Below are 12,384 nucleotides of genomic sequence, written 5' to 3'. Positions count from 1 at the left end.
GCCCTCTTCAGAACAGAGCTGCATCTCTGGAATATGAGAAGAAGCTACTGTCTAATACCTGGTTAGAGCCTAGAACACTGGATCTGTTATCTCTCTTGTACCCAGGAGAAGTATGTGGATTCCAAGGGTCATTGGACTGACCTCCCTATCAAGCTACAGTGACACAACAAACTACAGGAGGCCTTTCCTGTAATTATTCAACTGACCAATTATAATTGGACCTCCCCTGGACCCAGCTTGTTGCTTATGCTGGGGTGAATCTTGATCAGGCCTGGGTGGAGTTCACAGAGTCCCGATATGCGGATGTCTGTGAAGTGACCAAAAATCTCCGATGAGCAGAGCTCTGCATTCGCATTAGGTCACGCCCTTCACACTGATTTTAGGCACTGGGGGCCTCATTTATGAAGGCCTTGCGCCACCGGTGCGTCACTTTTTCCCATTTTAAGAGTGACGCACCGGTAGCGCAAGGCCTTCATAAATAAGGCCCTGGGTATTTGTCCTGTGCTAGCAAATCAGTACAAATGGCACCATGTGCAGCACAAGAGGACTCTGCTTCTTTTTGCTGCTTGAGTAGATCTTCTACTCCTCAACACAAACGGATGGCTTCTCAAGGCGAGTTGTCCCAGCCATCCATGACCGCCCCATTAAGAAATCTCACTGGGAGGTGCTCTAGAGTTGGATTTTCTTTGTTCGTGCTTGCCAACTTGGGCATGAGTGAGAGCAAAATCCACGCCACTTGGCAGAGCAGAGTTTTTCAGAACTCTGCGTGCTCCATGGAGCATGGAGTGAGCGAAACTCAGCAAACTCAGGAAACAGAGTGGAGGTTACCGGCCAGGCCTAATCTTATTCTTGATCCTATATACTATCTCCATGGTCCTTGGTAGGGGTAGGTGGAAATTGCAGAGTTTCACTCTGGGGAATTCGGCTGAGTTACATGAGAGCTCCATGAGATTCTGCTGACTACCGCAAGCGGGTGGATTTTGCATGCTGCGCCTAATTTTAGCACCCGGAGCATGTTCCGTGCTGCTAAATCAGGGCAAGTGGCACCACACACATGCCAGGTAAGGCTGCTTCTTTTTTACCACTCGATTAGATTTTCTACTTGACCAGCAGCTTTCTTACTACAAATGGACACAACTGCCCGCTTTGTGAAAATCTCGCCGGATGCCATCCTAGCGCCTGAAAATCACACTAGGAATTTTTCTTGCATGTCCCTCACCAACGATTAGCTGCCAAGTGTGAGCAAGAAAAAACTCTAACACTCAGTGGTTGGCGGAGTTTTACTAAAACTACAATCATATCACAAAGCGGGCAAAACTCTGCAAACTCCCCTGGCGGAGCAGAAATTATCGCCCACTCCTAGTCCTGGGAAACTTGGTTGTGTCCAAATTTACTCCTTCTTATATACACAAAAAACTTGATCACAAATACCAATGGAGGACTGGGACCAACCTACCAAGCAGATCCAACAAAGGTGCATTGTCATTGGCCTTAAGATTTAGGTTGCTCCTGTTCGGTGCTTTCCCACAAGCAAATCTGATTCAGCAGGACCTTGCAGAGAAGCTGAACTGCATTATGGAGCCTTGTTCATCTATACCCTGCAGCCATACTCCACCAGAAAAATCAAATCCCAAAAAAGTGACTAAGTCCAAACATAGAAATCTTCACTTGGTGAAAGCACCAAAAGTATCTGGCCTGTGATGGCCCTGGTTTAGGCCTAAAATGTATCTTTCTGCAGCACTCTGCTTCACCAGGACTTTGTCCAGCATGTCTCATGTTCTGGGGCCCTCCTTGACGATATCCTGTTGCCTTGTCTGTATCTAACCCATGCTTTATCATGGTCAGCCTTAACTTGCACTTAGGAATTGCTCAAGTGCAAGCAAATGACTACATTTAGTGCTTAATGCTTTAGTGCTAATTTGAGCCCTGAGCTTTAAAATGCAAACTTTGTTAACCTTTTGGAATGTTTTTTATTATGTAGCTGTTTCATTAATTAATAGTTCCTAAACCATTTTTGAGGTTTGACTTTATTTCTGTTTTTTTTTATTAAACCGATTTTTATTGGCAGAAGACTCAAAGCGAAAATACATTACAGTATCTCCTACAACCCAGCAGGCCGGCAGAGTCATATTTAATCCAGGGAGTCAGGCATGGAGATCAAAACTCACCCAATCAGTTAAATACGCAGCATGTCGCCATACAAGGCCAGCCACGTAGTTAAAAGGGATAAGTGGTATGTCTAGCGTCCACAATGAGTGGATAACAGTAGAGTTCAATGTGCTGCGGGGAGTAAGAACAGCAGCCTACCAAAGCCTGAAACAAACCATTAAGTTCTAATGGGTCTGCTTTTAATGGGAAGAACACAAGAACATCAGGTAATATCCCCCCCCCCCCCAAGCGCCCACCCTCCATTTCCCACCCCATCTCTCTCCAGTGAGTAAAAATCAAAAGAGAAAACAAACTAGCCTCTAGCTAATGAGTGTGGGACCCTACATTGCTAGAGAGGGTTGTAAGGCCCTTCAAAGGTAGCTGCACTATGCTTCCACACCATCCTCGGGAATCAATTTCAAAATCCGGAGATAGTTAGGACAGGACAGTTCACTGAATTTGTATTTCTCTTTTGGTACTGTATAAATACTTTACACCTTGCAACTATGTTAAGCCTGACTTCTCTCTCCAAGGGCTGAGCCCATGTTAATTTTGTGACTTTCATGATTCAGCCTAGCAAGGATTGTGATTAATCCATATGTGGGCACATACCCACCCTGAACTAATAACCACATGTATTAAAAGTACTGTTACACCTGTCATTCTTGGCATGGTTTCCCCAGAACCTTTGGCCTTCTGCCCTTCTGTTTTTTACTTTTCACCTGAATTAATTGTTGTTGGTTTTAGGAATCTGTGCACTTTTTTACTGGTAACCAGTGTGAAAGCATGTGTATTTCAGAATTGGCATATTTGATTATTCTTATAAGTTTCTAGTAAAGTGCAGTACATGTGCCCAGGGTGAGTCTGTCCATCAAATGCTAATATTGGACCTGCAGCACTGATTGTGCCACCCACTTAAGTATACCTTTAAACGTTTCTCAGCACTGCCAATAAAGAGCCTTTGTGTGCAGTTTTAAACTGCCATGTCTATCTGGCAAGTTTACCTACTTGCCAAGCCTAAACCTTCCTTTTTATTACCTGTGTGTCACCCCTAACATAGGTCGCAGACAGCCCATGGGCAGGGTTCAATATATTTAAAAAGTAGGACATGTACTGTTAATTTTTCCAAGTCCTGATAGTGACTTGCTCTTAAATGTATTTTTCACTACTGCAAGGATTATCTCTAACATAACATGAGACTACCTCATCATATTTTTCCAATTGGGAAAAGATAGGAAAACCAAATTTGTGGCCCCATTTACAATATTTTGACATATGGCAGCACAGCAAGCCTTCCTGCTGGGCTAACGTGCATCAAAGAAAAGGGAAGAAATGCACTGTATCTACAAGAAATGCTGAATACCCATCCTTTTCCACACAGTGCACAATGTTCTGCCATGCTACAACGCAGGCATGGGTTTGCCATGGTGCTCTTGTTTCTGAGTTGCAGGGTTTATTGTTTTTGTGCAGGAAGGGACACCTACCTGCACAAAAACAATCACAAGAGACATTTTCCTCGTTCTATGTGTTCTGCAGAATCCAGAAAACATAGAAAAAGGAAAAACGAGGAAATATGAATGTATTTATCCTTGTTGCTCCTCCCTTATGCATCCCTTGGAGAGGCGTAGGAATCTGATGCATTCCCAGGTTTACCAAACCTTGTAAGTCTGGGAATGCATCAGGTTCCATTGGTGTTGCTAGGGAACAACTACAGCAACACCCCTGGAATAGCCCTTTTCGGCAGGGTAATACGTGAAAGTGGGCCATATTTACAAGACTATGAATAGCCACAAAGGGTAGCTTTACGTGCCTTTGTAGATATGAGCAGGCATACTGTGCAGCCAGTGCATCCCAAAAAAGTGGCATTCTCGAGTTGCAATGGGATTGTAAATAAGACCACTTGAGTCTCAACACTCACAATTTAATAACACAACCTTTAGTGAAGTTGTTTTTTGAAATTCCAGTTCTGAAAATGCCACTTTTAGAAAGTTGGTCATTTCTTACTTAAATAATGTGGTGCCTTCTCTCTGTCTCTGAAATACATGCCTGGGCTGGGTGACAGCTGCATTCCCACATTCCCTCTAGATAGCCACACCCAACGGAAAGGTAGGGGTAATGTATTAGCCATGTTCATGTTGACTGGTCGTCCTGAGCAGGATGGGTGGGAGGAGCTGGAACTTTACACCTGAAAGGGTTGTGTCCTGTCCCCACAAAAAATGATGTATTCCTCCCTGTAGTGAGTCTGGGGCAGGGCAGGAAAGGCAGAGTCTTCTGAACCTCAAAGCATCTCTTTAAAGTCTGCCAACTGGGTATAAATTATAGACCTCTGACACCACAAACTCAGCACATTAATTGAGCTGAAGACATTTCACCAGGAAGAAGGTATGCTGTGCCGCCAGGAGGGAGTGTCATTTTGCTGCACTGCTTTGCTGGGTTGGCCTACTGCTTCTTGCATGGGAGTGAGAAGGACTGCATCTGAATCTGAACATGCCAGAACCCAAGTATCTCTAAAGGCTTGTTGGCTTACCTCCTGTTCCTGAAGTCTCAGAAATAACAAAGACTTCCACCTGCAGCTTGCAACCAGCACATGGACTCTGTCTGTTGTGAGTCCTGATCTATCGAGTGGTGCCAATCCAGTCTTGTGGCCTTGGAAATGAGTGTCTGTACTGCAGCACAAGAAAATCCATACATCAACCACATTGTACTGATCGGAACTGGCACATATCATTTGACAATCAATACTGATGCACGAACCATGGCCACCACATTGCTACGTTGCACATCACCCTTGTTCTGATGCATCTCTGTCTTTGCACTGCTTGACAACAAACCATCACTCTGTGCTGCTTGCATTTCCTACAGCTCAGTGGTTTGACAATGATGCGTTGCCTAAATGTCCTTGCATCTTGACTCCTGATGCCCTGATTCTGCCCAGCAAGAAACTGACTTATCGCCTAAATTGCCATGAATGACAGTGACGCATCACCTCTTTTGCTCTGTGCATCATCCTTGATGTCAATACATCCAAGGTATTGCTAAGTAAGCCTGCCCCATTGTGGTTGGCATGAACTTTAAGCATGGGCGGATTTTGCGGATCCACGATCCGCGGATTTTGCGGATTTGCGGATCGTGGATCCGCAAAATCCGCGGATTTTGCGGATTTGCAGATCAGCGGATTTGGGGCGGGGCTTCCATGCGAGTGCACATGCCTCTTGTGTGCATAAAAGGTCGGAGAAAGATCAGTTCAGCAGATGAAGAGAAAGAAGCCCCTGCCGGTCACAAGAACAGCAAGGGTATTGTGCTCGTGAAAGTCAAGGATGCAAAGGCCTCTATACAGCATCACAGCTGATTTTCCACGGTAGAGTTGGGAAGAAGGCACACCTGTCCAGCCTCGATGACGCTCACAATTGTTTTTGGGCTAATGAATGAGTCACTGAATTTGAGCATCAACTAGTTCGAGCGACCATGTGTGTGTTACTATGCAATCGCCCCGAAGGGCGCAGGGGTCCCTTACATGAGCTGTCCATCATAGTGGGTGAATGGCGGGAAGACGATGCAAACCGCGAGTGTGTGGGCGGGCCCAAACGTGCGGGGCTTCCATGCGAGTTCACATGCCTCTTGTGTGCATAAAAGGTCAGAGAAAGATCAGTTCAGCAGATGAAGAGAAAGAAGCCCCTGGTCACAAGAACAGCACGGGTATTGCGCTCGTGAAAGTCAAGGATGCAAAAGCCTCTATCCAGCATCACAGCTGATTTTTCACGGTACATTTGGGAAAAGATTAAAGAAAGCACACCAGCCTGGCCTGTTGTAACTATTTTACGATGGCGCCGGCAAGCTGCCAGCGCCATCCTAAAATAGTTACTAAATTAGCTTCAACAGGAAGCTCTAATAGATAAAATCGAGCACCTGCTTTATTTTATCTATTAGAGCTTCCTGTTGAAGCTAACTTAGTAACTATTTTAGGATGGCGCTGGCAGCTTGCCGGCGCCATCGTAAAATAGTTACAACAGGCCAGGCTTCAACTTTTGCCCCCGGATCCGCCGCTCGCGGATTTGTAAATTCTCGGTAAATTCGCGGGAGTTCGCAGATCGCGGATTTACCGAAAATTCGCAAAATCCGCGAGCGGAACGGATTTTAAGCTCATACTTAATGAACTTCCAGATTTGCCCTGGCCTAGTGCAACCAGATAACCCCAGTTGGCGTTTTCTGCTTCTACGTGGTGTGAAAGAGTTAATTCTTAATTCATATTTTAACTTTTACTTATTGGAATTTTGTCATTATGGTCTTGTTTTACTCATGAAAATATGGGCTATGTTTCAAAACTGGTGTGGAGTCCTTTGGTGGTGTTCCTGTGTGTTGTGTGCATACATACTTTACACATTGCCTCTTAGTTAAGCCTGACTGCTCACTCTGTGCCAAGCTACCAGGAGGAGAGCACAAGTTAATTTAGAGCTTGTAACTGACTTGCGTTGATTAGGATTGTGGTTCCTGCTTGGACAGGATGCATACCTCTGCCAATCAGAAATCAAGCACCATTTTAAACTGCAACATTATGTGAAAGAACATGAATAATACAAATGTATTGACACTGAAGATGAATATGAATTATCCTTCCCCTGTGATGGCACAACAAATATATTCTATGTGTACTCATGGGAACCCTTCCCAGTAACAAAAGTATTCATTAGACAGGCATAGGGCCTGTGTACTAATTAATGGTCACAAACAATTGCTTGCACTTTGTGACCAGTATTTGTGACCAGTATTTTTATGGCAAAAGCAAATAGCTCTATATACTAATAGGACAGTTCCCTAAATTCAGATTCACAGTTGGTTGCAATCTTACCTACCTCTTGAATATTAATGGGGTTGGTTGCAAATTGTGTCCCACACCCATTGTTGACCATCACTTGAATATTGGCCTTTTAGGATATTACATGTATGTGATCACCTTTAAATAAAGTAAACTTTTTTTAAAGATACAGCTCATTTTTCATAAAAGTAACATGACTGTGTTTCAAAAGAAAAGCTTTCATCTTTTTCAAAAATTTGTTCAATAGTTGGCAGTTGTCCCCAGGGCCATAGCTTACCCCCAAATAAATATTTTTGTAATTCACAAAGATGAAGGGTTGACAAGGAAACCCATTCCCATTGTTATGTGCCTGAGTTAGGCCCATGTAGTAAAGCTGTACATTTCTTCATATTGCCCTCTTTTCAGCTCAATAACGTTATTTCTGTGACCTTTTGCACATATTCATGTGCCTGACAACGCTCTCGGACCCTTTTGTAAATTGAGTTGTCTATCAAACAAGAAAATGCTGGAAACACCATTACATCCACTTGTCTTGGACAGTCATTGTGGAAAATAATGTTCTCTAATAAATCAACGATGCATTCACCTCCATCAAGTATTTCACATAATTTTTCAATATGCAATTTTAAAGAAAGCACATTTTCTATCAGCATGGATGATACAGTGAACACCGTCCACCACACTGCAAGGAATAGGGGATACCAACACCACGGTGGCGTTGGCATCTTGATAGCAGGTGCGGGACCGCCGCACCTCTGGCGGGCGTTTCCGCCATCTTAATAGATCCCTAAGTGACTGATTAGTTTACTGTAGCTCTTGCCTGCGGGCAGCCTGTGTAGGAAAACCATCCTTTCTGCATTGTCACCATGGATTTTTTTGTCTTTGCTGGACCATGTTTTTGATGTTGGCTTTAGAACGCTGTGCATTTTACCACTGCTAACCAGTAGTAAAGTGCTTGTGCTCCCCCTTTAAATATGGTTGAATTATCACACTTTTAATTGGCCCAGAAGCAGGGTGCATGGTATTTAAAGGTAGAACATGCAGAAATGTAATGTTAAGATGTCCTTACATTAACTAGCGCCCAAAAGCTATTCTCACTGTAGGAAGGCTTGCTCTAACCTGGATGTTAATGTTAGATGTGGGAGGACACTAGTAAATCATCAAGTGACAACCTGCATTCCTTTTAACAGTCTATCATTCCGAATAAAGGCAGAAGGAACACTGATATTTCTGTCACCCAGCACTATGTTTATCTATATTTAAAGCACCCACATATTTTGGTCCCAAGTTGCAAATGTTGCACTATGGGACTTGGTAGTGGAAATCTAGATGTATTCCTGGGGTATGTGCATAGAGGGGAAGTGGAAGAACTCTCATCAAATACCTCAGATAGCCTTCTCCTAGGCCCACACCAGTTAATTCCATTCTGGCTGAACTTGTGACCTCTGTCAATTCACTGATTTATTTAATTATTGGCTAAATTAAAGTGAAAGCAAGAACAGGAGGTCTTAATATGACAAATGAGAGGCAGAGAAAAAGTCTTTATTGAGTATTTTAAGCATTTATAGGCAATCACACCTGCATTTATTTTGTTCTCAAAATAAACAAATACATAAGACAATGAGACCTTTCTGACCTTGATCTGTTGAACCCAGGGGTCGCAAGGGCGCTGGCAGGTGTCACAACGATCAAGCCAAGGGTAACAGCTGCTTCCCCTGGTGACCCCAAATTAACACCATGGGAGCAGTGGCAAAAACAGAATCCCCACAGCATCATTACCATAATCATAAACTGCAGAAACAGAGAGACATGGAACCAATGCCATCACCAGCAGGATATTCAGCAGATGATGATTTACTGGAAGCTGCCACCCGGAGTACAGATAATGGATATGATCATCAAACAATAAATAATTTTGTTTTTTAGAGCAACCAACCAAGATCAAAGTTATGTCTTGGTACGTCAACCTCAAAGTGTCCACAATATTTACTCAGTTGTGGCTCGCAAGAGAGACCAACGGGATGGAAGCTATGCTAGGGTGACTCTTGCCATTGATTTGCATGAAAGCATTGTCATGTCTGATTTTTTTCCTCTTCATGGTGTATGATGAGACTGTGATGGCTGCAGTGGGGCCACCCTCAAGGCAGAACCATGATCATAGTTGTTAGATTATTTGGATCTACACCATGAGCTGTCAAGAACAATAGAATCAAAACTGTCAAAAAGCCCCCATCTTGGAGGAAAATTAGCTTGTGGTCGCGGCTTTGTGACAATAGAATGGGGTTTATATTGTTGGAACTTTCTATCAAATAGATTATCTTATACCTTTCCACTGTCAGTTGAATGAACGAACTGGCAATTCCCATATCTACATCCACATGGGTGTCTAAAACAAATTTAACTGTATACACCCAATTCAACAGGTAATGAAAGTCATCTACTTGTACATCCCTGGAGAAAAAGAAAGATGCCATAATGTAAAAGCACAAGATACTTTCAAACCTATTTGTCTGCCAAGATTGAGGTATCATGCCAACCACCTCTCAGAAGACCATGAACCTTTCTTATTTGCAACTCCTATTACAAACTCCAAGGTACCATGGCTAAAAGTGTTGATATGTACTTTTCATGCTCCAGAATATTCTTCCTCTCTTAAAAGATTGCAAGCTTCTCATATTATAGTAATATGTACATATAAAATGACTCATTCAGGGTCATTGGGACTATTGAAATCCTTTGAAATGTGTTGTAATCTGGCCTCCGTAAGAAGTTTATATACGCCCTGCAAAGACTTAGAATCAGGGTGCCAAATGATACCTGAACTTAAAGAAGTATTAGCAAATTTATCTTCATGCATGGCGAAGTCAGATCTCATAACATCTAGCAATTCTGCAATCGGGCCACTACAAGGATAACAGAGGTTGAACTTCCACCATCCTAACTCTTTTGTTGCACATTCACCTAACTTTAAATGACCCCTTAAGACATTCTGATGTTTATGACAAAATCTGTCCCAGACAAATTATGTATGTTTCTGCAGAACATTATAAAAGCTGAAGTTTCTTTTGGATTGTAAGAATCATCTTACACCGCCAGATGAAAATAGTTTTATTTTATTAGCTCCCAGCAGTAAGTATGTTGACAATTCAGCCTATTGTTGACTTATTCCTGCTGTTAGAATCTTTATGCATCTAAATTCAGAGAGTAATCCTAATAAACAACAGCATGAAAACTCAAAGAGATCATCTGTATAAATTCATTTATGGAACGTCACTATTTCTGTACTAAATATTTCTGCACCATAAATGACAGACCTGAGTTTTTCAGATGTTGATTCATACTATTCACACAAAAATTCCCACATATTCTGTGAGATTACAAAGAATAACATGAGAAATCGAACTCTGCATTTAGCTCTATTTCCTTCCAAAATGAATGAAAAGATACATTTTGCGATAAGATGCAACAAAACATGCTCATGCTTAGATTGCTAAATGTGCACTTGGGGTAGATTTTTGGCCAACCTACTCACAGTATTTATCGCAAGTTTCCTAGAGCAAAATGCACCATTGCTTTAAAAATGGGTCAGAGGATGTTTTTTGTGCTAGGGAAATAGAGCTAAAAGCAATAAAACATAAACATTGGAGTGAAAGCTCCTCACACTGGGATACCATTTGGAATCAGAGATTGTGGATCTCTTGTATCCTGGCACCTAAGTTCAGTCAGCACATAGGGCCTGATTCTGATGCAGTCAGGAAATCTTCCTGATCTAATCAGTTTGGAAATGGTTCCCGACCGACTCGGATCGGGAGATTCCGACTAACCGAGTATGATGCAACCGTACAACTTCCAGATAAGATTTGGTTGGACTCCCATTGACTTTCATTGGAAGCCTATGTTCCTAACCTCATCGTAATCTGGCCTTTGGTCTGGAAGACATGTTCCCAATCTGATTCGGAAGGAGCAAATGCCGTTAGGAGGCCTTCCCAACCGCATTGTAATTGGGCCCTAGGTGGGAATGCTTTCCTAACCGGAACAGAATCAGGCCCAAAGTGTTGGCCTTGGCAAGCCTGGACAAACAACATTAAAAACGGTTTTAAATACATAAAAAAGGTCCTAAAGTAAACTTAAAAATGGTGCAATTCTCTGTCAGGTCCTGGGTATTGCAATCATTTCCATCACTTGCTTTTAATTGCCCAGCTTAATATCTTCCTTACAGCTTCTTTTACTTCATTGTTTCTCAGGCTGTATATCAGGGGGTTCAAAGCAGGTATCAGGACAGTGGGAATAACAGAAACTACTTTATTCTGCTCCTCCGAAGAACTTGAATTGGGGAGTATCTCCATCAAGAAACCACTGCCATAGAAGAGAGACACACAGGTGAAATGGGATATGCAGGTGGAGGCAACACGGTGTCTACCTGCTGTGTTACCAATCTTGAGAATAGTGGTAATAATGTATGAGTAGGAGACCATTATAACTAGGAGAGAACCTATGACTACGAAGGAAGCAAGTACAAAACGGATCCAATCATTTATCAATATGTCAGTACAGGATAGCTTCAAGAGCACAGGATAATCACAAACAAAATGGTTCATAACGTCAGGACCGCAAAAAGATAACCGGTAAAGACAACTGGCATGTATCAGAGAGTGCACAAAGCCACCTATGTATGACCCTGCCACTAAACGTGAACACAGACCATTGTTCATGATGACTGTATATGTCAATGGGTTACATATTGCCACATAGCGGTCAAATGCCATCGCTGCCAACAGGAAGAATTCTGTGCTGGCAAAAGCACTAAAGAAAAATATTTGTGTAATGCAGCCAGAAAATGTGATTATCCTTTTCTCATTAAGAAGATCAGCCAGCATCTTGGGAGAGATAACAGAGGAAAAAACGAAATCTAAAAAAGCAAGTTGGGTGAGAAAAAAGTACATAGGTGTGTGGAGCTGGGGGCTGAGCCAGACAATGGCCATGATACTGCAGTTGCCCAGCAGAGTGAAGGTGTAGATCAATAAAAACAGTAAAAAGAGCAGAACTTCTAGCTCAGGGTCATTGGTGAATCCCACGAAGAAGAACTTGACCACAGTGCTTTCGTTTCTGGGCATCATGTCTTTGGATGATAATATTTATCTGGAAGAAAGACACCTGGCAGGTAAATACAGTACTTTTAGATGAATATGCATAGAAACCATGGTTGTGAAAGCCTTTACTTTTTGAGTAACGAATCATCTTAAGATTTATAAAAGTCAATATCCACAAAGAAATAAAGTATTGCAAAAAATAATTCATCTCTAGATTGACCAGGATGCTCTGGCATTCAGTAAAGGACAAGTAACATCCTGGCAGCAATTCGATTTTGAAGCTCATTTTCTAAAAAATGGATTTAAAAACAACATGATTTCTGATCAGTAAAG

General features: G+C 42.4%; 1 protein-coding gene across 1 annotated transcript; it reads right to left on the bottom strand.

Moving 5' to 3' along the window:
• Positions 1-11,139: 11,139 nt before the first annotated feature.
• LOC147735065 (olfactory receptor 5AP2-like) lies at positions 11,140-12,078 on the bottom strand. Its single transcript, XM_086952592.1, has one exon. It carries the CDS (start codon positions 12,076-12,078, stop codon positions 11,140-11,142), a length of 939 nt encoding a protein of 312 aa, XP_086808718.1.
• Positions 12,079-12,384: the final 306 nt, after the last annotated feature.

The sequence above is a fragment of the Lissotriton vulgaris genome, chromosome 1_2, assembly GCF_964263255.1.
Source record: "Lissotriton vulgaris chromosome 1_2, aLisVul1.2, whole genome shotgun sequence".
NCBI lineage: Eukaryota > Metazoa > Chordata > Amphibia > Caudata > Salamandridae > Lissotriton > Lissotriton vulgaris.
This window is presented reverse-complemented; position numbering and strand designations above follow the sequence as displayed.

What these genes read in the sequence shown, in the direction of transcription:
- LOC147735065 (XM_086952592.1), bottom strand. Translation starts at nt 12,078, where the DNA reads ATGATGCCCAGAAACGAAAGCACTGTGGTCAAGTTCTTCTTCGTGGGA.